Source organism: Podarcis cretensis, assembly GCF_951804945.1.
Source record: "Podarcis cretensis genome assembly, chromosome: 10".
Taxonomy (NCBI): Eukaryota; Metazoa; Chordata; class Lepidosauria; order Squamata; family Lacertidae; genus Podarcis; species Podarcis cretensis.
In genome coordinates this window covers 75,284,567-75,310,552 of record NC_137179.1, presented here as the reverse complement: position 1 = coordinate 75,310,552, position 25,986 = coordinate 75,284,567, and the positions used below count along the sequence as shown (strand labels likewise).

Here is a 25,986-nt window from a genome sequence, read left to right as displayed (position 1 = left end):
CGCAGTCCAGACATTGGACAATTCACCCATTCAGCTTCAGGCTGAGTATTCTGTAGGTGAGTGATGAACTCTAAAGAGTCGTACAGTGGTGCCTTGCAAGACGAAATTAATCTGTTCTGTGAGGCTCTTCATATAGCGGTTTTTTCGTCTTGCGAAGCAAGCCCATTGACAGCTTAGCAGATTAGCGCTATTAGCGGTTTAGCGGCTTTTAGTGATCAGCTGTTAAGCGGTTTATCAGCGGATCAGCTGATAAGCGGCTTAGCGGCTTAGGAAAAGGGGGGAAAAAGGGGGGGAAACCCACAGGAACTCGCAAGACATTTTCGTCTTGCAAAGCAAGCCCATAGGGAAATTCGTTTTGCGAAGCGCCTCCAAAACGGAAAACCCTTTCGTCTAGCGGGTTTTCCATCTTGCGAGGCGTTCGTCTTGCGGGGCACCACTGTATATGCAAGTATAAATTAGCCCTGTCATTTATGACAGATTTAGCCTCAAAATTGTGTCCTATCATTCTGCTGTGGCGAAGCTTCCTTGTGCAGGGATCTGCATGTGGTCAGAGCTGTATCTACCTAGCAGTGGCATGACAACAGATATTTTGTTTTGGACTCCCAGAACACAGGGCCCCTCCAGGCATCCTTTTTAATGTGCATTCATCATGATTTGTGCTCATGATGGTATCCACAATCCCTGCTTCAGTGCTATTTGCCCCTGCAGAAGTTTTAGGGTTGGACATGTTGCCTTGTTTTCAGTCAGTGCATGCTTCCTGCTGAAATGCTGTAACTTTTTATATCACAAATGTTCCACATTTTTGGGTCCCATTTCATAAAATCATAGAACTGCAGAGTAAGAAGGGAGCACAAGGGTCATCTATTTCAGCCCCCCGCAATGCATGAATCTTGCATCCAACATGCGGCTTGAACCCACAACCCTGAGATTAAGAGTCTCATGTTTAGCCCTTTTGTGACAGTACCACTCTAGATGGCCAGAATGCTGTAGCACTGAAGAAGCATCACAGAACAACAGGTAAAGCTGAATGGTGTGTGGGTGCTCTAATATAGATTCACCACTATTGCACTGTTACTGCATTTCTGGAAATTGTTATGTGAGAATGAACTCAACTAACCCCCCCAAGCTTTCTTCATTTCCGTTTATAACACGAGCATTTCTCTTCTTCTAGTTCTTGCCCTGCAGGTACCTGTGACGGGTGTACATTCCACTTCTTGTGGGAAAGTGCAGAAGCCTGCCCCTTGTGCACAGAGCAGGACTATCATGAGATTGAAGGGGCTTGTAAAATGGGGCATCAGGTAATAAACAGGTTGCACATCAAGGCAGGGGACTGAAAAGGCTGGAGTTTCCAACTGCAATCCCAAGGGGGGGGGGAGGGCATTAGAAACACTCCACCTGCAAACTTCTATGGAGGGCATGACATGATTTTAGAACAGGATTCTCCTCCTGAGGAATCAGCTGAAACATAAGGCACTTTATGAAACACTATTAATCTTAGGCCTTATGCAAAACACGGCATGAATACCAAAGGAGGAGTGCAAGGCAAGAAGTGGTCTGTAGGCCATCAGCTGACCTCTGGTCAACTTACATAGAGTCAGTGCTTTTTTCCTGGGGGTACTCAAGGATACGCAGTACAGGTACCTCCCCTCCTCCAAATGTTAAAAGGGTGGCACTTTCTGTTTCTTTTATATATAAAAAGCACTGCATAGATTTTAAAGCCTTTGGGGATAGAGATAAATGCTATAAGATGCCCTGAATCCACAGGAAAGGGTTAGGGTATTAGCTACTTGGAATATGGCTTCATGGGACAGAAAAGGGATAATGTACCATTAAATAGTATGCATATAAATATATTCCTATTGCCTGCTGGTTTAGAATTCTTGCTGAGAATACTCATCTGAGCCGACCTCCCTAGCAAGGTGCTTCTTAAATTTCAGTAAGGTACTTCTTATATACTGTTCAGGAACACTTAAGAGTTGAATGAGTATGCAACCATCCTTTGCAAATTTAATGGAAATCAGTAGACCATTGGGATGCTAGTTAATTTTTAAAAAGTAGACCATGCAAGGCTGCAGTCAGTTGATCCCTGCACTAAAGGTGAACCAATTATCCACAGTGGGAGCCTTTAACGGTTTTATAATTTAATAATAATAATAATAATAATAATAATAATAATAATAATAATAAGTTTGTTTATATGCTGAGCATCTGACTGGGTTGCCCCAGCCACTCTAGGCAGCTCCCAACAAAAAAATAGTAAAAGCACCATACAACACCACACACTGAAAACTTCCCTGAACAGGGCTGCCTTCAGATGTCTTAAAAATCACAGTTGTTTATCTGTTTGGCATCGCTGGGAGGGTGTTACTTGGTTCCCTCTCGCAATGAGGGAACCACCAGAAGGCCCTCAAGTAATCTCATGCCATGCAATTTGGAAGTTACTGACTTTGTGTGCAATCCTATTCATATCTATTCTTAAGTAAGTCCAAGTGAGTTCAGTGGGATTTACTCCTTAGTAATCGTGTGTAAGATTTCAAGCTTAAAAATGATTTATTTATTTATTTATTCATTCATTCATTCATTCCTTAGGAAACCTTATATGTATGGAATGAACCAAAGCTTTGTACAAAAGGGGTTTCCCTGCCTGAAAAAAAGACAATCATTTGTGAAACAGTGGAGTTCTGGCTAAAGGTTGGTGCAGGTGTTGGTGCTTTCACAGGTGTCCTGCTGATTGCCTTAACCTGCTATTTCTGGAAGAAAAATCAAAAGTAAGTATTTTGTGTTCCATAAGATTATACGTGATACCTAACTGACCAGAAGCTTTGCCAGTGGACAGTATACTTGGGCCACCATCTGTTGCTTAACCATGTGCTACCTGTTGGTTTTGGATATACTCTCACAGGAGCAAATACCCATCTCTCTGTACTATTTGAGTTTCTTCTTTTCAGTTTTATTGACTGCTTTCTTGTAGAAGCTGCTATGCAAAATTGAGAAGATCCATTGGGAGGCACCATATTTTGGCATTGCGCAGGCCGCCATATTATGAAAGATTACCAATGTCTGCCCTGCATGGAGCTGCTCTCCCCACATAGATGGCACTGCAGCACACCTGTAGGGTGGTGGCGAGATCAGGCCTTCTTGGCCACACCAGCAGAGCAAATTTGGGGCTTCCACCAGGGGCGCCATTTCTACTGGGGTTATAGCAGAGGCCATTTCATACTATGGAGCTCAGTGGCATTGAGTGCCTTCCATCAGTTTTGGCTGGTAGCCCAGCTGTGCCCCTGTCTACACAGGGATAACCTAACTTCTGTCCTTTATGATCTGGCAACCTCTAGGTTAGATTACCGCAATGTGTTATATGTGGGGCTGCCTCTGAAGATGACTTGGAAACATCAGCTTCCACAGAGTTCAGTGGCCAGGGTATTCGCTGAGGCAAGACCGCTTGAGTATACAACACCAATCTTGGCCCATCTGCACGGGCTGCCAATTAGTTTCCAGGCCCAATTCAGAGTGCTGGTCTTGACCTATAAAGCCTTATGCAGTTCAGGATCCCAGTACCTCAAGGACCAGCTCTCGCCATCCGAACTAACCCTGACCCTGCAATTGTCTTCTGCGGCCCTTCTTTGTGTGACCCCTCCATGGGAGGTCTGGAGGGTGGCAACGCAAGAACAGGCCTTTTCTGTGGTGGCTTCCCCTTTGCGGAATGCTCCCCACAGGGAGGCTCGCCTGGCGTCTTTGTTATGCATCTTCATGTGCCAGGCAAAAGCTATGGCAGTTGGAGCCAGGAAAAAGATCTGCAGGAAATTTAGCTTTGTGGCCAAAGGAATACGTAATGAGGCCCAAAGAAGTTGGGTCTAGAGGTTTTGGGAGATCCAAAGCACCGTGTCCTGGAAGCAGAAGGCTGCTGTGGTGTCATGCAGAACCATAGGCAGCTCGGGGGCAGGGACAATGGCGGGAGATGCTTCTGGAGGTCAAAGTCAAGGAACCAAGTAGAAACACTGCAGAGCCAGGAAGAGTCTTGTTGCTCTGGGGGCATTCTCCACCCCCCAAATGGAACGGGCTGCCCTGGATAGCCATTGCTGCCTAGGATCATGGATGGCTGGGGCTGGTCCAGAACCTTGGGAAGCTGAACTGCTCAGAAAGATGTTCTCTGATGCCTCCCCCACAAGGGCCAGCTGCACCCACAGCCAAGCACGGTCCCTTTAAGCCCTGCTGGTCTCTTCTGTGGGCCACATCATGTCGACTCTCTTTGAAATCTGAGAATGATCTATGACTTGAGTTCCACCTGGTACTTTGCTCTTTGGAGCTGGTGGGAATCCAAAACTGCTGGACGGCATCAAGCTGGGAAAAGGCTACTTTAGTTCTGACAAATCTGCAATACTAAAATCCGCCATGAATTCTTATAGTGAGGTTTTGTCACAAGGTTTGATGTGTTGGAAGATGATAGGACAAAAATGCCACTGTCTCCATTTATACCCTTTAGGTTGGAGTATAAATATTCTAAACTGGTGATGACAGCAAATTCAAAAGAATGTGAGCTTCCTGCTGCTGACAGCTGCGCGATCATGGAAGGGGAAGATAATGAGGAAGAAATAGTATATTCAAACAAACAGTCATTACTAGGAAAACTCAAATCATTGGCAACCAAGGTGAGCAGCTGCTGTCAGTAATTTGCAGCGATATATTGTTTCAGGCTATTTTTTAAGTGTGCAGGTTGATATGCCATTTTTTACTGGTTCTGGGAACAAAGCAGCACAGCTGGATACCCCCTGCTATTCCCATAGAACGGATGGGAGATAAGGATGTCCATTTATCTGAAGTACTTGCATCCCAACATCACCAAAATCTGAAGGTGGCTAACAGAAAACCACAAAATATTTAGACAGTAAAAGCTTTCAAAATAGAATGGTTTTTCTGTGAAGGTTGTGAGGCCAAATAATCAAATGAATAAAAGCTTTGCTTCAAAGAGCATATATATTGATTTTCTCAAGGCTTCCGATATGTTGATTTGAGAAGTGAGATTTTGAGATTCAAGTCCAGCTCTGTTTCCTGGATGGTGTTGACTTTAAAAAAACAAGCAAGCAAACCATGAATATATTAACTAGCCCACATGGATTTTCAGTCTGCAAATGCTTGTTGCTTTGGGGTTTTTCACACGTTACATAATGGCAAACCTTGGTTTTGCCACTTAAAGTATACTAGGCAGTGAGTGACAGCCAGTCCTGGGTCCGAAATGAGTTTGTGTGCATGATGCATATCTTTGCAACATGGGTGTCCACATGTTTTGTTTACAGTTTAAAATAGCATCATACCCCAAACTGTTAAAAAATTCTTAGTCCCTGGCCTGAAATAATTTCTTAGTTAAACATTCTATTCTATTCTATTCTATTCTATTCTATTCTATTCTATTCTATTCTATTCTATTCTATTCTATTCTATTCAGTGGATATATGTGTTTGGCAAAACTGAGCCTTAGGTAACTTGTCTTTGGAATGGGCCCAATGAGTAGCCTGGGTGCATCTGGGACTGTAATGCTGCTGAACAGATCACATCCTTATGAGAGATGATCTGGAGCCCTCTGTGTCAATGGGATCTGTGCATCGTATCTATATCTGTTTCTATAATATAAGCACTTATCTCTTTGCTATGCAGGAAAAGGAAGACCGCTTTGAATCTGTTCAGCTGAAATCCTCAAGATCTCAAAATATATGAAGACTTTAACTCTGCCTTTGAACCAGCAAACCTGATCTTGATTTACGCAGGGGCACATTTCTAACATGTCCTGGTTTGTGTCTGAAGGGTGGTTTCCTGTGGGAAATCTTGCACAGTCCAACATGAAGAAACTAGCAGGGAAGAACACGAGAGACTGTTGCCTTATTGTGAGACTGAGTCACTTGCCAAAAAGGAAAGTCAAGCAGATGAGCTCATGAGCTGGGAATGAAGGTCTGCTCAGGGACAGAGGAAACATGGGCAGTGGCAGCCCAATATGTTTGGGTGCTTGCTGCAGAAAATCCAAAATGGCACCTCCCAGAGTAGTAACAATATATTAAGAAAGACAGAAGATGGTTTGTGGCCCTTCAATGTTCTCTGCCCCTGTGAGGTGGGTTGCTTCACCTTGTACTGCCTGAGAAAGAGGTCAAATCCTGACATGAAGTTTACATGGCATGGCACATGCTTCATTATTTGTATCCCCTTTTAGTCCCAATCACTTTTGTCACTTAGCTGAAACAGAGACTGGCTTTTAGAAAGAATAGAGATGATTCCTTAGTCACTACAGGCATCTGCAGAGGTGTGGAGGTGGCAGGATCCTGGCTTTCCCTTGAAATCACACCACTAGTCACTACTTGAAATAGGAGACCTGCAGACAGGCTTCTTTCTACTCCTCAGAAAGGAGAGTGCTTGTAATGTAAATCTGTAGTGTTTTGCCTAACATTAAGAATTCAACTTCTCCTCCTGCAGAATCAACTTCTGGAGGTGAAAAGACATCATTAAAATGGAAGGCCTCTGAAAGGCTAGCAGTACAATCCTGTGTACGTTTACTCAGATGTGGAGTTTTCTCCTGTGTAAGGATGTTGTTTAGGATTACAGCTTCACTTGAAGGTCACTTTGCTAGCTGAGGAACATGGCGAGACTTAAGACGTCTAGCTTGGAGGGTCATCAGGTGGATGTTACTCACCATGGCAAGCCCTTTTGGGATGGAGCAATTCTTCCCATTCCAAATGGCGCAATGACATGGTCAAGATTGTTTCAAGCATGTGGGCTGGATGCAAGGGGAAGCTTTGATCGACTTTCAGGTCAAGCAGCAACCGTATAGCTTTTGGCATTTAAGAAATGACCCTTAATGACCCTTAATGTTCAGAAACTAAAAAGGAGAAGGGATCCCGAAGAGGTCAGCCACTTTGCACACTGCACTGGGGCAATGCATGAGTGCTTCTGTAAGTCATTCCTCAACCTGGAAAATTCCTCAACCTGGAAATACTTGATCCAAATTTGACATGTTTGGGCCTCAAAAGAGAGACATTGATACGCTCTGGTGTTCCTGTGACTTCTCTGCCTCTTTTTGTTAGGTTTTCTTAGGTGTGAGACTTGACCTTTTTGAAATGAAAAGTAATGTCTGAAGTAGCCCCGTTCTAATGACTGGGAAGCACTGCAGTCGGGCCCTAATGCATTCACCAAAACAGAACTTCTTACACTGGAGCTTGTATTGCAAATTCAAAGTCTGCGGACTAATCTGAAGCAGGTGAAGGCAGAGTCAACCCCTGGATTGTGTCCCCTTTCAAACCTCCCTCTGCCCCACCCCACTGACTTACAGGTGAATTGCCCCAGAGGACTCCCCTGATTACTTGAGCGTCAAGTGCGGGATGCCCAGGGGCACCTTCAACAGGGTAGCGGGAGATGGCCCATCCGCAGATACAGCAGCAGTAATCTATCAGTGGTGACCATGGCTTCATCAGCTGAAAAGATTGTGACTTTGACCACGGAAATCATTCTGAGTCACTGCAACTGTATCCGTAGCTGAGTGACTCTTGCCATGGCTCTGGATGCATTGAGTGGAGTCTAGTTTGACCACATGAAAATATGTGGCTTCCTGATTTGGTTTCCTCATATGAGACCTTTCCTTTAGCCCAGCAAGTTTTATTGCTCTGCCTGTAGTTCACCAAGGGCCCTGGCCTGAGATCTTTCCCAGCCCCATCTCAGATAAGGGGGATTGAGAATGGAACTGTCTGTGTACATTTCATGTGCTCTGTGCACAGCTATGGACCCTCCCTGCCCCACATGAACCAGCTTGTGGAAATTCTTTATGGAGATTATTTACATTTTTCTCTTATCTGTAGTCCTCAAGTAGAGCTGCTCTTCCCTCTTCTTCAGGGATTGATTAAGAGGTAGAAATAACTGCACACATGGTACTTTCTCACTTCTGTTTTCTCTAAGCCATGGATTTCTGTGTAAATATTTGGGAAAGATCTGGCAATCTTCTGTAGGCAGTGTGTGCTGCCCCATGGCCATTATTTTCCAAAACATTCCCCATGTTTGGTATTTATTGCAACAGCATTGTAGTGGTATACCTGTCTGATACTAAGGCCATGTGTAATAAAACCATTTTATAGTGTCGTCCATGGTTAAAGTGTACCATCTAATTGGGCCATCTCGGAGGCAGGCAAGGTGGAGAATTTGTCGGAATCCCCAGAACAGCCTTTGGCAACTGGGTGCCCTCCAGATGTTTTGGACCACAACTCTCATCAGCCCCATCTGAGACCGACAAAGAGACCTCTGCGCACAACAATGTTGTGCTTCTTTCTTTGACTTCCAGCTTTGCACACCCCGTTTCATTCAGGTAGATCCAATGAGGGACCCCCAAGGCCAGCTCTGGATGCACTGGACTAATTGATGTCATCGGCTGTGATTGAGAGCTGTGCCTGCTATGCACTGAAGTTTCCTTTTTTGCTTTTTAGAAGCTAAGAAATCTACAACAAAATGGAGTGCTCCTATTTAGTGTACCAGCCAGCCGTTCCATTCCATTCCCCTTCCCTCCAAGTTTTCGTTTCTCACCCAACAGGCTCAACAGGCACACAGCCCTCTTTCCCTACTTCTGTAAATCTTGGGGTTTCTCAAAGCATGCTAATAACTCCCTCTTGTTTCTAAACCAGGCAATTCCCGGTTTAGGCGCATCCAATATGTGCACAACCGTGCACATGCGCACAGCGCTGAACCCAAAAATGACCCCCCCAAAGTCATAAAGACATCACTGAAACATCACTAAAAGGTTGAAATGGGGTGGAGCAGAGGCAGGGGCAGAACAGGGTGTTTGCAGGCTTTTTAAATGGGCATTTGATGACATGTGATTTCACGCATTGACCTGGAATGCAACCTGTGCACCAACAGGGAGTTGTCTGCAGTCCTGTTTTTGGCTTGTGTTGTAATTCTGCACTTCAGTTTGCTGTTGGCATATATCACCTCTTTGCTAAAGGGCACTGAATTCTGCCTAGCCAGGAAGTTCTACAAGTAACTTTAATTTTTGGAGGGCAAAATTTGGTACCCACCATATGCCCAGTCCACCTGAATAAAAACCAAACTAATTTCACCTCAGTCAGATGTTCACACTTGAAACATTATACAGTGCTCCCATTGCTTTGTCAAGTTATCTGTTCTTAAACCTTTATAATAGCTGTTTGTCTCATAAATTTTTCTTTTGTTATTTGAGCTAATGTATACCACCTACTTATAATGGACAAATATGGTTTAGACCTCTCTTAGCACATAGCACAGGTATGAAACTGCAAAGTGTAAAAACTGCCCTTCGTTGAACTGGATCAGGGAGTGTTGGGAGGCAAGGGAGCTCCAGCTGGATACTGGAGCCAGGTGTCAGTCAACGTATACTGGGTAGTGGGAAATCAGAATTAGAAGTTATTTGCCTCCCAAAGTCTCGGTATCCAGAAAAGCAAAACTCCTGTTTCTGAGACCAATCCAAAGTGCTGGTCAATAAAAGTCCAAAATAGTTTGGGACTAGGATGTTGACAAGGTCATTTTCTCACACAAGATCCTGCCTACTTATTCACATCTTTGGTTGATGCTCTGGGTCAGGATCCCAATGGCTATTGGACATCCTGGCCTGGGGGCCTATTCTGGCACTTTTCTCTGTTGATATTTAGATTTCCAATGGAGACTTGTTTGTTCCAACCCAGAGAAGATCTTAACTATATTTTACCAGCTCAAGTTGAGTTGACTCTTCAATTTTGTTGTGGGTGTGTGTGCTGCTGATGCTGTTTTAATTTTATTAATTTTAAATATCACTTTATATTTTATATTTTACTCAGTGTGGCAGGATACACATAGATTTTTAATAAATAAGTAAATTTGTCTTCCTTTTCTCTCTTTCCCTAAAGAATAAGGTATGGTTATTTCTAGTTTCCCCCAAAGTGAAGACCTTTGCTTTCTTAATAGCCTCCCTGGGCAAACCTGTTGCCTGCAATGCCTTATCACTGCTTATCACTGCTGAGATACAAGGGGATTGGGGGAAATACCACTAGTTTTCATCATACACCATTTCACTGTTCATTTCCAAAGCACCTTCATGTTTATTACTGCCACCACTCAAGATTTGTCAAATGATTATTTTTTCCATTAAACCTTGCAGATAACACACCCCTCTATGTCAACTGAGGCTCGCATCAGTTTCCTTTCAAATTTGGGACACCCAATTTCATCCTTCAAAGATTAACATGTTATTAACATGTTAATAGTGCTTCTCTGTGTCTGATTGGGGTTGCTGTCTCTGCTGTTATGCATTTATTGAACCTGGGGGAGGATGCCCATAGTTCCCTGGACAAGAACACATTTCCAACATTTTGAACTGATCAAGAGTGAAAGGGCCAGGAGCAAGGAGTCCTGATTATTGGCTGGTATTCAGAGCTGAGAGGAAGACCTCACTAGTCCCACATGAACAGCACGGAAAGCATGGATAAAACTCTGCTCTGATTATGCAGAACAGAATTTATTTCTATTTGTTTGTTTGTTTATTTATTCATAAAAGTATTTCTGTACTGCTGTCTCATAAAATATCAGGGTAGTGTCCAACAATGTGGAGAACATAGAACCTATTAAAACAGTACAAATTTGGAGTGAGAAGCTGGAGACTCCTAGACGCCGTCTTCATGATGGACCTCTGGAGGGTCTCTCCTGCACAGACAGTCCAGCCTCAGCCTCTAGATGCCACTTGGAGCGCCAGCCATGCCCTGACAATCAGTGTCCGTCTGGAGGCAGCCCTGCATGTGGAAAGGTCTCGCTCCATGGAGACTTGAACCTTAACTGAAAAGTTTTGCATCCCATGGAGGGAGCCCCATGTGACTCCGTACTTCCAGGCTGATGTCACTTCCATGATGGCTGTGGTGCATGATGTAGGCATCTAGGGGTCAAGGTTAGCCCACACCTGCATGGATGTTCATATGGAATGCCTGAAAAGGGCCTCTGTCAGAGCCTCTTTTTGTCTTCAAGCTATGTATTACATAAGCCCTTGCCTGCCTTTTCTGTGGGATGGTGTCTGAGAATGATGTCATCAAGGGCAGCATCAGGGACCAGAGATGAAATACTTGGTGGAGAAAAACGGTTTAGCCTTGGGGCTGCCCACTGTCTAGGGCAGAAAGGCTGGTGAAAGTTTCAGCATGAAATGGCACATTTTGGAAGCATAGTTATAACATAACTTTTCATAACTCTAGAGTGGTTCATGGAAGCTACTTTAAAGTTTCTCAAAAAATCTGAGTCTGAGACTTTCCCAATTGAATTTTGATTGTGCGACTGGAATCTCTCTTGTATCATGTGTAGCCATATTGGTTATTAAATTGCTGCTGTTGTTTTCATTTCTTTTTCTTTTTTGGAGATGGGGGAGGTTGTTAAAACTCTTTATTTTAACTAATAAATGTCTACATTTATTCAGCTAATTTAACTGACATTGAGTAATTCTTCACATCACACTCACCAGTCAAATCTGTACATAGAGGACCAATTTCCATCCCCCATTACATTTGTGTGTCCAGCGCTCCCAGCCTGGGAGAGAGAGACTAATAGTCAGCTGTAAATAGTAAACTCATCAGGGCAGGGACCGGTCTTTTACTTATCTTACTCTGCAAAATGTTTTTGCTCATTGATGCCAATAATAATAATAATAATAATAATAATAATAATAATAATGCATTGGAGGTACAGGCTGCCCCAACACAAGAGTTTCTTGCAGATAAGACAACATTGATTGTTTGTTTTTAAAAATTTATACTCCACCCTTCATTGTTAAACAATCTCAGGATGGGCCACAACATACAACATACATGAAGTTAAAATCAGATACAAAATTACAGAGCAAATGAATCACTGTATAAAACTCAGCATACACCACTGTCACATGGGCCAAATCTGTTTACTCAAAAGGTCTGATGAAAATTGAAATGTTTCCACTTGCCACCCAAAACTGCACAGTGTTGATGCTGATCTAACCTCCAGGATAAGAATGTTTCACATCCGGGATGCCATCACCAAGAAGGCCCTATTATGAGTTCTAAAAGGCTGAGCCTTGCTTGGTAATCACACAATGAGAAGGACTTCCCTGGTAGATCTCAAGTAACAGACAGGATGTTACAATATTTAATTATGGGTGAAATCCAACTAAGTTATACATGCAGTTAATCCACTGAAATCACTGGATCTACTTGAGTGTGATTAATCTTGGGCAGAACCCCAATATTTTACTCCTTTAATCTGCCAAGGAAGCCTCAATATGGTACTAGCAAATATAGGAAAACAGGAATAAAATAGGAAATTGCTCAACATGTTTCAATGGAAACCTTCAGGTGCACAAAATTTAAATTTGTCAAGTTAACTAGCAAGGTAGTGTTGCCTTACCATAATAACAGGACTAGTCCATCACTGTTGACTGCCTCTTTTATTTGCTCAGATTTAAAGCAGTTGCCATTTACCTCTAAGCTTTGTGAATTATATGCCCCCATTTTGGGGTGTGTATTCAGTGTCATGGTGCAAACATGCAGAGCAAGGAACTCTGGCTGCAGCAGGCTGACAGTTGCCACCCTATGAAGTCTGCTCCACAGAGGTTTCTCCCTGGTGACCATAACCTGCAGATATGATGGCGCAAGATATTTTGGTGCCAAAAGATTGAAAGAGCCAAATGAAGGGGTCCTTTAATCTTAGCACCTGTCCTAGTGGTTAAAAATAAATGATTGACATTTGCAACCCTCAAAACTGTCACCTGAAATGGGATACCTCACCCTTACAATAAAGGCCAGCCTTGATAATATGTAGACCAGACCCGAAGAATCCACAAAGAGCTTTGTAACCTGGTTAGGATCACCCAGGTTAGTAAAATGGTTATCCTCTGAATGTAGAGTAATTTATAAATTCTGAAATAAAATAATAAATAAAACCAGTATAAAATAACTGCTCTGTTAAGGCAGATTTATCATTACACCTGCTGGGGAAGAAATTTAGTAACCTCTTAGCGGGGAAAAGGGCAATTATGCTGAAAAGCTTTTCAGGTTTTATTATTGACAACTTTACATTAATTAATACAGCTGTGAAAACCATTTGTTGCACAGAATGTAACCATAATATACAACATAGAAATGCGGTCTAAGTAAATTACAACAAGGAATTACAAAAAGTCTCATTAGAAAGAAAGCCACCAAACATGGCAGCCGACCTTCCGCTCACTGCGGAATCAACATGGTGGCACAGCAACATCCCTTAGAACAGTTAATCACAGAAGGCTCTAAATTTGTTCTAAAAAGAACTTCACTATATACTGTACAGTCCTCAAAAATAATTTATTACACTATTTCTAGAAAAAAAAGCTAGTCTTTTTTTTAAAAAAAAATTGTTCTTTTTCCAGAGTCCACAAGAAATGTGCAATTCTTCCCAGCTGTCCAGGAATGCCACTGCCAGCTGTATGATCACAGAGATGAGGTGGTGGAATCCACAACTTCTCTTCCATTGCAGACGGTTGGCACATACACATTAGCAGAGGCTGAAAGAGAAACATTGCCAGGAGCTAGAGAAAGTTTTTAATACAAGTGCTGCAAATAGCACTTGGTCTTGAAATGATGAAGCGGAGAACTAAATGCCTTAACACCAGACAGATGATAATACAGAAACAGCCATTAGGACTGCATAATAGTAGGGCAGCCTATTTAAAATGGGGGGGGGGGTTTGGGGGGGTTATTGGGTTGTTGCTTTCATTTTGATTATATATTTTGTGGTTTTATATTCTTATTTTGTTCTGTGAACTGCCCTGAGACCTTCGAGTATAGGGCAGTATATAAATTCAATAAATTCTATAATAAATAATAAATGAAGGCCACAGTTTCAAAAATACCATAAATCTGAAGTATGGAATCCTGAGAATTGCAGTGGCTAGAGATTTTTAGCAAATAAGTCTCAGCACTTTCAAAATCCTCTGGCTTATGTAATGCCTCTTATCAGTAATCCAGTAATCAGTTGCTTTCAGTTTATTAGAGCCCAGTCAAAGGAAGATTTGCCCCCATCTTGGGCTGGGGGAGTTCAGGTGCTCACCTCCAGTCTCTTCCCTCAGAAGACATCAGCGAGAGTTGTCCCTTGGCAACTGCAAGCAAGGCAGGATTTGTCCCCCTTATGGCCTGAGCACCATTCAGCTGCTCAGATCCACTCCCTCACCTCAGAAGGCCTTGCTCCTAGATGGCAGCTGAAGGGTGAAGACCAAGGATGAGAGAGGGAAGTCTTGCCCCAGGGAGCTGCTAGGCACCTTAGAAGCAACATGTTATTGAACTAGAGTGTGCTTTTCTTGTGCAAGGCACTTTTAAAGCCTCTCGGGTATAAAAAGTGAGAAATAAGTATTGCAACTAAGTAAATCAATTGTTCAATCAAACTACCACTGGTTCAGTTGACTGATCTGCCAATTAAACCCCACACACCTAGCTTTTATAGATATAAATTGAAGATGATGCTTGTCCAAAGGAACTCAATGAATTCTTGCACTGTGCATCCAGGACTCTTATCAGCTGGATCATGCAGGCTTTGAGCATGTGTTTTGTGTGCATGTTTAAGGGTTGAAAGAAAATATAAAGGGAATACCCTTATTTTCTCTCACATCCATATACCAGTTGTTTCTCCGGTGCTGTTTGTTAACAACTGCATGGGAGGCAGAAATTCAGCAGCTGAAGGGCTTTGTCCATCCTGCATGCTGATGCCTGAGCAGCTCCCCTTAGATTCCTGCCTCTTCTGTGGCTCTTAGCAAGCTGGTTGCTGAGCTGCTTGCTTTTTAAAAAACAACCTAGTTGCGTCTGTCCCATTTCTGGAACTTGGGGTTTTTAAAAATAAAAATAAAACCAATGCTGGTTTTTTATTGCTTGCTTTCAACCAGAGGCGGATTTAGAGCAGCGCAACAGGTTCTTCCGGACTGGGTGCTGGGCAAAGGGGGCACTGCAGGGCATCACAATATGATGCAGTGAATTGAGCAGAACAGAAGGGGAAAGACGGGCAGGGCAGTTTTTGCTTTGCACAGGGTGCTGCTGAAATTTGAAAGACCCCAAGTCCCCCCCTGTTTCAATACTGGGTGTTTCAGTTGCTACATCCCACCTGCCTTGGCGCTGTTTATTTCAAAATTCAATTACCATAAACCACGACCGGGAAATCGCAGCCCCCTGGGACCAAATGTGTTCCTCCAGGCATGTCCAGCCTGACTGGAAAATGTCCTCAAATAAAGTGTCTTACTTTGTTGAAGGGGGGGGGCATGTTATATGCCCTTGCACATGGCAACTAGCCTCCTGCACAAAGGTAGAATTCACATGTGCTTCTCTGCCCACTTTTGTCTCTGCCTGCTCCCCCCACCCCACCAAGTGATGGAGAAATTAGGAGAGCAAGAATGGGGGGGAGGCCCTCTGAAGGCAGCAGCCCTGATCTTTAATTACCTTGGGAATAAGTGGTTCCTGTTCCGCTGACGCTGAACCTGTTGAGATGCAGCCTGTGCGTGACCACATTCTTCTGTGGCTGGAAGAGGACAATATGCACTTTGGGGGCAAACAGACACCCCAAGACAACAAAGCCGCTGAGACTTACGGAGATGCACATGGTTGTGGTCTGAACCTGCATGGAGAAAAACCAGAAGGGTCAGCAGGAATGAATTCTGAATTCCCAATACAAACACGATATCAGACCAGAGGCCCCTCGAACCCTGCGGCCAATGGGATGCCTATGGGAAACTCACAAGCAGGGTGGGAACGCAACAGCACTCATGCTGCCACCATGATGAGCAGCCTTATTCACCAGACATACAGGAAGACAAACTCAATTCCTTTTGGAACATAGGAGCAGAAGACCAAAAATATGTCCCAGTGAATCAGATCAAGAGTTCATGTAGTCCAGCATGAACAATCTCCAACAATAGTTAAATGCCTTCACACCCTGCTTGAAATTTTCCTGCAAGCAACAGACTTTTACTATTGTTTGTCCTTGAGCTATTAATATTCAGATCCAAGCTGCCGCTGAATAGTATTGACCAAATTTTCACCCAAGTGCTTATACTTCCAACTACCATCTCATATATGCTTTCCCTCCAGCACTACAAAGATGACATCCAGCTCTTTCGGTAGAGCATGAGACACTTAATCTTAGGGCCATGGGTTTGAGCCCCACATTAGGCAAAAAGATTCCTGCATTTACTTGTGTAAATGTAATGACCTTACTCTTATGCTAAGTGCCAAACTTTGTGTGATGTTTAGCGTGTTTAAGTTGTGTAAATGTCAAGTGTGAGGGAACCCAATCAGGTTCAGAACTGCAGGTTTCATTTTCTTCCTACACCAACATAGTCCCAACAAAATTGTCCCCCAAAGCTGCTGTTTGTCTTGGGAGGGAAACTGGGGTGGTGGAGTGATTTTTCATTTGGACCACAGTTAAGGGAGAAGAAAGGTTAACCCCCCCCTCTCCTTGAACCCAAAGCCCCAATCCTGCATTAGCATCCTGTGTATTCTGGCCTAAGAAGCAATGGCTGAGATTCTCCTGTTCCATGATACACTGCTCCCTATCCACTACACATAAAAACAGCAGGCTTTCATTGGTTAATCTGAGCAGAATATTTAATATTGCACTGGATCTGGCTAAAATGATGGTGGAAAACTTACCCTGTAGTCACTTGATGTCACATAAAAGATTGGCAGAAAGGCCAGCCAAATAATGCATGTCGTATACATTGTAAAACCAATAAATTTGGCTTCATTGAAGTTTTCTGGGCACTTCCTTGTTTTGAAGGCATACACAGTGCATAAGACTACAAGGATCACATCATACATTAAGGAGATCAACATACTAGAATCCTTGACATTGCACTTCAATATGACAGTCTGCCTTTTCTCAGGGATGGTGTATCGACGAGTGCCCGGGGCCTCCAAAATCAGCCACACAGACACCACCACAATCTGCACCATGATAAGGCTCAGGCAAATGAGGACCTGAGAACGTGGGCTGATGAATTTAGGCCTCTGAGCCCCGTTCTTCACCCCATTGAATATTCTGGCAATGCAGTTCGTTTTCGTCAGGAGGGCAGCATAGCACGTGGCAAACGATGTGCCCAGGCCCAGACGGCGCAAGGTGCAAATGGCTGGCGAGGGCTTGGCAATAAAGAAGAAGGTCATGCTGTAGGAGAGGAAGACTCCAAAGAGGAGGATGTAGCAAAGCTCACGGCTTGAAGCTTTGACCAAAGGAGTGTTGTTGTGCTTTATGAAGACCCCCACAACTAGGAAAGTACAAACAAAGCCCAGGCATGCGATAGTCACAGGCCCTATGGCCCAGGCATCTTCCCACTTGATGTAATCTTCCGGTAAGTCATAACAGCTGGTGAGATCCGTAGAGGGCCATTGCCCAAGTCCACAATCTGAGCAGGTGAATTCGTCAGCAAGGTACTCGAAAGGTTCACAGGGAATACAAATCCAACAGCAGACATCTCCTGGCTGCATGTTCTTCATCTCATTAGGTTGGCAGGGGTCACTGCACTGGGCGGTTGGAACAACATCTGTGGACCAGTGGATGGAGTCAACATCAAGGGTCAAAGTTTCTGCCCACTGGCCGATCTTTAAGTAGGCATATTTACCACCATTGTGCTGGAAATTGAAGACATTGTATCGGCCTATCCCATCACCGTAAATATCAAATTTAACAGTGTTGTCTGCAGATTTGGAAGAACTGAATGGAGCTGCCAGAAATAAGAGAGAGAAAACAATGTTTCTAGTCTATGCATTTGCCCTTCTTTTCAGTGTAAACAATCAATTTCATTTTTTGTCAACAGAGCTTCAACAAACCTAAAACCAGCAAAGAAATAATTTTGCATAAACTAATCTTCTAATCATTTGTACAGAGTTATGGTGTTGTTCGTTTTTTACTTACAATTTGGTTCTACCTTTATTACCATTCCATGTCAGAATATGAAGAATTAGCTATGGTTAACAGCATATAGCATGAGCTTAGCTGTCTTGATGAGACAGACTCAGATATTCCAACAAAGAGTCATCAAAGTGTTGTGCCTGAAAATAGGACGGCCCTCAAAATAAACGGTTGAGGTTTTGCAATAATGAATTTTGCATGGATCATGAAGAACACAGGTGTCATGGGCAGAAACAACCTTCCCCCCATTGGCCACTAAGCTGCAGCCAAAATTGTCTTGAGGAATTGGTCACATTTTCAGATAACATTTTTAGACATGTTGTTAACATCTGTGAGGGATACACCTTAAAAATATATATTGTCCCTTAGCCTTTCTCTACAGCAAGATGTCTGGCCACAAGACTGAGTCCTGCTATCTGGATTAAGCAACTGTTGACAAACAGATCATCCTTGCCGAGTTTTTAGAACTTTCAGAGACTTCCTTACACATTATCCATCAAGTGTTACTTGCACAGCCAATGTTTCTCCTATCTTCTTGAAGACTTTGGGGTTTTGTGTGAAAGTAAAACTTTGATAGTAGGAGACTCAGGCAGAAGAAATAAAGAAATATTTATTATACAGAGTAAAGTTGGTAAAACAAATGATTTGTCGGGAGATGAAGTTCTTTCAGGGAACACTTAACTTAATAAATCTAGTGGGTGTTTAAGGCTTCTAAACAAGGTAGTAAACATGGAGCTTCTTTTCAACTTCAGCAGCTTATTTTCAGTTAATACTCTTCAGTTCGATGTTACAGGTTTCCAGCCTAGATGGCCGATGCTCAGCTTCTCTCCCGTTATTTCACTTCAGTTCCTTCACTTAGTGGTTGTGTAGGTGTTTCAGCTTAACACTTTGGCTCCTAGACTTCCGGGTTAGTGCCACCGGCAATGGCGGAATTCCTCTGACCTTTGGTGGACATGCCCAAGGATTAAGACATTCTGGGAGATGATATATAATGAAATGAAAAAGGTATTTAAATATACCTTCCTGAAGAAACCAGAGGCCTTTCTCCTGGGCATGGCCGACCAATTGGTGCCAAAGAAGGACAGAACTTTTTTCATGTATGCAACAACAGCAGCAAGAATACTCATCGCGAAGTATTGGAAGACACAAGATTTACCCACTCGGGAAGAATGACAGATGAAGTTGATGGACTATATGGAACTGGCGGAAATGACTGGCAGAATCCGAGACCAGGGAGAAGAGTCGGTGGAAGAAGATTGGAAAAAATTTAAAGATTATTTACAGAAATACTGTAAAATTAATGAGCTTTAGAAAAATGGTGGAATGAAGTTATATGGCTTTGGCAGAAATGTTATAAGGAACTAGGAACAGAGAGATTGTTAATGTATTAAAGGGAAAAAACAAGGTTAGAATATGTTAAGATCAATTACAGGACAGAAAACAGAGGAAGATGGAAAGGAATTGCTGAAATAGTTAATTGAAGTGGAATACAAAAAGGGAGGCATGAGGAAGTCAATGAAACAAGTGAATGAAAGATAAGATTGAAAATATTGGAAGTGTTTTTAATTGTTCTTGTTTTGTTTTGTTAATTCAGTGTTTTATGTAGTGTTTTTATTTTTGTTTTTGTATTGTATTATATTGATTTGTGTAATTCTTTTTCTTTCTTTTTGTAATTTTTAAACTCTTAATAAATATTATTTTAAAAAACAAAACACTTTGGCTCCTAAAGAAGGGGGGACTTTCCGTCAGTTTCCCAACCTTTCCTCACTCCCACTCCTGAGGTACTTCCATCCCAGGGGATCCAGGGGATCCCCACACCCCTCTTAGCTGGTCTGGGAGCTTCTCTGTCTAGAGGATCCCTCCCCTCCTGACTGACAGGAGACCCAAGGAGACTTTATCCTCACAGACTCTACTTCTCCTTGTTCAAACTCAGCCTTCCCTTTCCTCCTGTCTGAATACTCTCCCAAGATACTAGACTTGGTCTTTGTATCTAAGCTCAGAGACTCCTTTCTCTAGCTGTGGATGTTCAGCTCCTCAGAGTGGATGTTCCACACACGGACCAGAACCTGCAACTCCACCTCCTGCTCTTTCCCTTAGTTAAACTTCTCTCTCCTTAGTTAGGCTTCTCTCTCCTTTTATTCTCCCTCCCAAAGTGCTGGTTCCACCCCCTTCTGACTAACTCTCTTGGCAGCCAATCAGAGAGAGGCGCCAGCCCTCTGGTGGAATTCTGTGGCACTGCACCCCCAGGCTCTGTTAAAGATATATGCTTAATGTGCATAAAATGCTGTGCTTGAATATATTGTATTTCAAAAGCTAGAAACAGAAGTTTACATTAGGAGTTTAGCTATAGTAAACATGCTAAGGAACGGTTGGGTGTTGAATGTTTCCGTTTGATGGTTTAGGACAGCAGGAAATGTTGGAGGGGATGTTCTGTTATGATGAACAAGTTTATTATCTCTCTCTGGAAAGAAGATGGGACCGCATTGCTTGCTTGTTTAAGCATAAATTGTAACTGTGTATCTTTATAATGTTTATATGTAGCTATTTTCAAGTAAAGTTTTGAAACTTTGGAGAGCAAATTCATTTCTACTCTGCACAAGGGTCAGGTCAGGGGTACCATTTGCAGCAACTCTAACAATCTGAACTGAAGAAAAGTTAATCTTATTTTGTATCTCATTTCCATTGGCTGTCATTCCAATTTTCATTTACTTTTTTATTTTTGGTGTGTCGGGGGGAGGAATTATGACAATATAATTAAAATGGGAAAAAAGGAATCAAAACTCAACATAGATTTTTTTTTAAAGAAACATAATTATGTTTCATTTATAATTCCCAGACTGAAGGAACCTACTCTGAGATTTTAAACACTGATGCCTTGGGGTTGATAAGAATCATTTAATTTGAAGTTATTCACTGTGGGAAATAACTTGCACAAAAGGAAGGAAGCATTGCAAGATAATTTATGCTAGCAATCAAATTCTAATTACAAAGGAAATTAAAAGCCCATTCCCCCTCCCCCCCACAGCCTCACGCCACCTCTGGGCCTTTTGGAAAACCACTGTGTGATCCTTAAAAAGTTCCTCTGATGCACAGTTCTGTGAAGTGGATGGAACGTGGGCCTGCAAATGTGTTTAGAGAGCCATACTTCATAGTAGGACCTAGTTCTGCTGTGAAGATTGATTTATAGCCTTGTTAAAGCAGCTAGCAATGCTCAGCCCACAGAACTTGATGATCTGACAAAACGTGTTGTTTCACTCTGCCTTCATTGTGTACTCCGCCTTCATTGAGCACTTCTGACTGTGCTCAAAGGAAAATCCATGGTCTGGTTCAGGAATGAGGCTGGTTCAGACTTTTACCTTCACAGTAACATCTTTTGTGTGCTGGGAAAAAGACTCACAACTCGGGAGCAAGTGCAGCTGACACCACTCAAAGGATGGAATCAGGTGTGAGCCATACTCTTTCATCCTTGCCAAAAAGGGAAAAGATAGCCATTAATGAAGTGAGTCACACAAATTGGCATGTGCAAATTCCAGGTTCACATATGGTGTCTTTTGTGTGGGGCTGTGTCCACTTCTCAGGCCCACTCCCCTCAACTCAAAAGATCATGCCTAAATTGTCCCCTGCATGCACGCGGCTTGACTGCAGCACCAAATAAGGCCAGGCGTAGTTATTGCAGACTGTTTGACATTACTCTAAACCCCGAACACTCATCAGGTGAAACTATGGCCATTTCTCACTCCTCCCCCTCACTGACCCTCCTTGACTGCCCAATTTGCACAGAGCATTGCTACCAACGCTATACCCACAGGGTACAGCACACTCTCCACTGTCCTGAGAAAGCCCCTTCATCCTGATGGTATTTTATTCTTTGTTGTCAGAGCTGCCTCCAGGTCCCAGCTCACAGAGGACCAACGCTAGGCTGTAGTTATGTACAAAAGTCTTTATTGAGATTCAGTCTCCATTTCAAAGCCGCAGCGTGCAGCTCTACGTCCCGAGCTTAGACCGGCGAAGTCCTGTCTGAGTCTCCTCCCCCTCCACACCAGTTTAAGACTCTCGCTTTGCTCCACCTCTTCCTAAATTCCTTTCTCCTCTGGGCCCTCCTGCCCGCTAGGGTCTCATCCTTCCTGGACTCCTCTGACGCTGACCCTGACGATTCTTGCCCCTCCTTCCGGCGGGCTTTAGGACCTGGTTCCCTATCCGGGCTACCTTCTGTGCCGCTCGCCTGTACCTTTGAACTTGGCGCGCGCGCCCAGCCTGCAACTTTCCTCTTAACCGTTAACTCGCTCTCCGATGGAGGCGTGGTCCACCCTGACTCATCTTCTCTCGCTGGTGGTGCATATGTGGGCTCTGACACCTGGGACTCCTCCCCCCCACTACGCTCTGGTGGGGAAGCTGGTCCTGATTTGCAACTGCTGCTCTGGGAGTCCCCGCTGGCCCCTTGCTTCTGGGGTGTCCCCCTTGGGTCGCCCCTTGCCCTGCCCATCGGCGCCCCCTTCTGTGAATCTTCCGATTCGCTGGAGAGGCTCATGGAATCTATCGGGCTGCTGTCATATTCTCCTACGCTGCCCTCGTATTGCTCCCCCTCGCTTTCCATCTCCTCTCCTCCCTGCGCTCCCGCTGAGTCCCTGACATCCATCCCCCCCTCGAAGCCCCCCTTCCCCCCTCCCCCTCTTCTGGCGTGGGTTCCGGGTGCTCCAATGCTGTGGGGGTGCATGCCGGATACCGGTCTTCCCCCCTGGCATGCTGCCAGTCCGTGACGGGTACATCGACGTCGCTCTCCTCCGCTTCCATCTCGTTGCCGGCGTGCTCGAAACCAGGATCCTCCCCCAACCCGTCCATGCCCCCTTGTTCCCCCATTTCCTCTGGGTAGTCTGCGTGCCAGGGCCCTCTGAGCAGTCTCCTGCGCCACTCCTCCTCGGGTTGAGTGTCCCACCAATAAGAGCGCTCCGCACCCAAGTCTGAGACCGACCCCTCCGGCGAGGTAGTCTCTGGAACCGTCTCCTCAACCGAGGAGAACCCCTGAAACGTACTGGCTGAGAGTGTGGGGGTGAAAAGATATTCGTCAAAATAATCCTCCGGCATGGGCCTGTGTGGGAAGAGTGCGTGGAACTCGTCTTTGAGGTAGTGCTCCTCCACCGCATAGTACGGCACCCAGCTGTTGGCGCTGGCCGGGGCACCTTCCCTTGCGATGAGATATTCGACTCCCTCTTCCCCCCATCTCGAGTCCAAAATCTCCGTCACCTCGTTGAGTGGCCCCGCCCTCGGCGACCCCCCTGTCATGGGTGCATCTCTAAGCGGACTGGGAGCTGTTCCTGGCTCCTGAAACCTGTGAGGTGCCTTGTAGGGCGTTAGCACCGATCTATGAAAGACCGGGTGCATTCTGGAACCCTCCGGTAGTGTCAAACGGAAAGCCACTGGGTTGATCTGTGCCTCGACTAGGTAAGGGCCCAACTGCTTGTGTCCTAGCTTCTTCTTAGCTAAGGACCTGGCCGGCACTGCCTGGGCCGCTAACCAGACCCAGTCCCCTACCCGTATGTCCTCCCCCAGTCTTCTGTGTTTGTCTGCTTGCATCTTGTATACGTGTTTTGCTAGGTCTAACTGTCTACGGAGCTGTTCATGGACCTCCTGTAACTCCTCTGCCAATGCCTCTGCTCCCTGTGGCTCCCCCTCCCCCTCTTTCTCTAAGCCCGGGAAGGTCCTGGGATGTCGCCCGTGGTTGGCAAAAAACGGTGTCACCCCCGTGGACACGTGTTGTGTGTTGTTGTAGGCAAACTCGGCCAGGGGCAGATAGTCCACCCAGGTCGAGGGCTGCTGGTTGGCGTAACATCTCAGGTACTGCTGCATGACGGCGTTGACCCTCTCCGCTTGTCCGTTGGTCTGCGGGTGTCTTGCCGACGCTAGGTTGACTTTGACGTTCAGGATCCCCATCAGCTTCCGCCAGAAACTCGAGATGAACTGGCGCCCCCTGTCAGACAGGATAGACCGTGGCAGGCCGTGTACCTTGAACACGTGGTCTATGAACAGCTTGGCCGTCTGTTCCGCTGTGGCCACCTTCGCGCAAGGAATGAAGTGCGCCATCTTGGTGAACATGTCGACTACCACGAGTACTGCTGTTTTGCCCCTCGAGCTGGGCAGGTCAGTGACAAAGTCCAAGGCTACCCTCTCCCACGGTTCGGACGGGGTCTGTAGCGGTTCTAACAGTCCCGCCGGCGGTCTGTGTACTGGCTTGGCCCTTTGGCAGGTGTTGCACCTCGTGACGTATTCCGCGACTTCTCCCCGCATCTTGGGCCACCAAAAGTCTCTGGCTACCAATTCCACCGTCTTTTCCTTGCCGAAATGTCCGGCGCTGGGAGCGTCGTGTAGCTGTTGCAGTACTGTCGCGCGGAGTTCATCTCCCGGTACGTAGATGGCCCCCTTGCGGAGGAGCAGTCCGTCGCGTATCTGGAACTCGTCGTCCTTTGCCGTGCCGCTGCGCACCTCCTCCATCTTGGAGCGCGCGAAGGAATCTGTTCGCAGCTCGCGCCGTATCGCTTCCAGGTCTATTGTGGCAGAAGCGCATGCCCACGCCTTGGGTGCGAAAATGTGTTTGGCCGCTACCGGTGCTGCTTCCTCCAGATACTGCGGCTTCCTGGATAGCGCATCAGCCATGACGTTGTTGTCTCCGGGGATATATTCTATCCTGAAGTCGAAATCCGCAAAGAACTCCGCCCAGCGGATGTGTCTCTGGTTCAGGAACTGCGCCGTGCGCCAGTACTCCAGGTTCTTATGGTCCGTGCGAACTTGCACCGTGTGTTTGGCTCCGATGAGGAAGTGCCGCCACGCCTTGAATGCTGCATGAATGGCCAGCAACTCTCTGTCCCAGATGGTGTAGTTCTGCTCCGACTTGCTGAGTTTCCTGGAGTAGAAAGCACACGGCCTCCAATCCCCTTGCGGGTCTCGCTGCAACAGGACTGCCCCCACGGCTCTGTCGGAGGCATCCGTCTCCACCCTCATGGGCTTGCTGGGGTTCACATGCAGCAGTTGTTCCTCGGAAGCGAAAAGACGCTTGAGTTTCTGAAAGGACTGCTCCGCCTGGTCCGTCCAGATGAACTTCTCCTTCTTGGAGCTGAGGGTGTCCGTGATGGCCGCCGTCTGCATAGCGAAACCCTTGATGAACTTGCGATAAAAGTTAGCAAAGCCGACAAACCTCTGGACCTCCTTCCGATTGCGCGGGCTCTTCCAGTCCAGTACTGATCGTACCTTGGCGCTGTCCATGGCGATTCCCTTGTCGGACAGCTTGTAGCCCAGGAAATCCACCTCCGTCATGTCAAACTGGCATTTCTCCAGCTTGGCGTAAAGCCTGTGCTCCCGTAGTCTTTGCAGGACTTCCTTGACATCTCTCTCGTGAGCCTCCTGCGATTCCGAGAAGATCAGAATGTCGTCCAGGAAGCAGACGCACTTCTTGTATAGGAGCCCCGCTAACACGTGATGCATGAAGGCTTGGAAGCAGTGGGAGCCATTTTGTAAACCGAAAGGCATAACCCTATACTCATAGGTGCCCAAGGGCGTGAACATGGCCGTCTTCCACTCGTCGCCCTCCCGCATGCGTATAAGATTGTACGCCCCTCGTAGATCCAGCTTGGTGAAGATGCGTCCCTTTCTCACCGTCGCGAGCAAGTCGTCGATCTTGGGCATCGGGAAAGCCGTGGGCTTGGTTTTCGAATTTAAAATTCTGAAATCAACTACAAGCCTCTTCTGGGGCGTGTCTTTTTTCTTCACAAAGAAAACAGGACTGCCCCCCACTGCTTTGGATTCTCGGATGAATCCCCGCTTCAAATTGTGATCTATGAACTCCCTGAGCTCTTGCAGTTCGTCTTCAGACATGGAGTACAGTTTTCCGGTCGGCAGCGTTGCCCCCGGCAGGAGGTCAATCTTGCAGTCGTAGGGTCTGTGGGGAGGCAGCTTGTCCGCTTCCTTCTCGCAGAAGACCTCCAAAAACGCCTTGTACTTGTCGGGTACAGCTTGCAGCATGCCCAGTTGTAGCTGTGGGTCATCCTCTTGCCCCTCGTCCTCCTGGTTAGTCATGATGCAATGTTCTGC

At 45.3% G+C, this 25,986-nt stretch overlaps 2 protein-coding genes across 3 annotated transcripts in view; one reads left to right on the top strand and one right to left on the bottom strand.

Moving 5' to 3' along the window:
- ELAPOR2 (endosome-lysosome associated apoptosis and autophagy regulator family member 2) overlaps positions 1 to 8,112 on the top strand; it is a 91,154-nt gene extending 83,042 nt beyond the window's left edge. The window contains exons 19-22 of the mRNA XM_079993595.1: positions 1,172 to 1,298; positions 2,590 to 2,768; positions 4,484 to 4,649; positions 5,653 to 8,112. Of these exons, the coding sequence (XP_079849721.1) occupies positions 1,172 to 1,298; positions 2,590 to 2,768; positions 4,484 to 4,649; positions 5,653 to 5,712 (532 nt within the window). The 3' untranslated portion in view covers positions 5,713 to 8,112. The remainder of the gene's footprint in view (positions 1 to 1,171; positions 1,299 to 2,589; positions 2,769 to 4,483; positions 4,650 to 5,652) is intronic.
- Positions 8,113 to 13,369: 5,257 nt separating this feature from the next.
- Positions 13,370 to 25,986, bottom strand: part of GRM3 (glutamate metabotropic receptor 3) — a 145,814-nt gene continuing 133,197 nt past the window's right edge. For both annotated transcript variants that reach the window (XM_079993603.1, XM_079993602.1), the window contains exons 4-6: positions 16,653 to 17,719; positions 15,444 to 15,618; positions 13,370 to 13,525 (exon numbers count right to left, since the gene is read on the bottom strand). In XM_079993603.1, the coding sequence (XP_079849729.1) occupies positions 13,452 to 13,525; positions 15,444 to 15,618; positions 16,653 to 17,719 (1,316 nt within the window). In that variant the 3' untranslated portion in view covers positions 13,370 to 13,451. The remainder of the gene's footprint in view (positions 13,526 to 15,443; positions 15,619 to 16,652; positions 17,720 to 25,986) is intronic.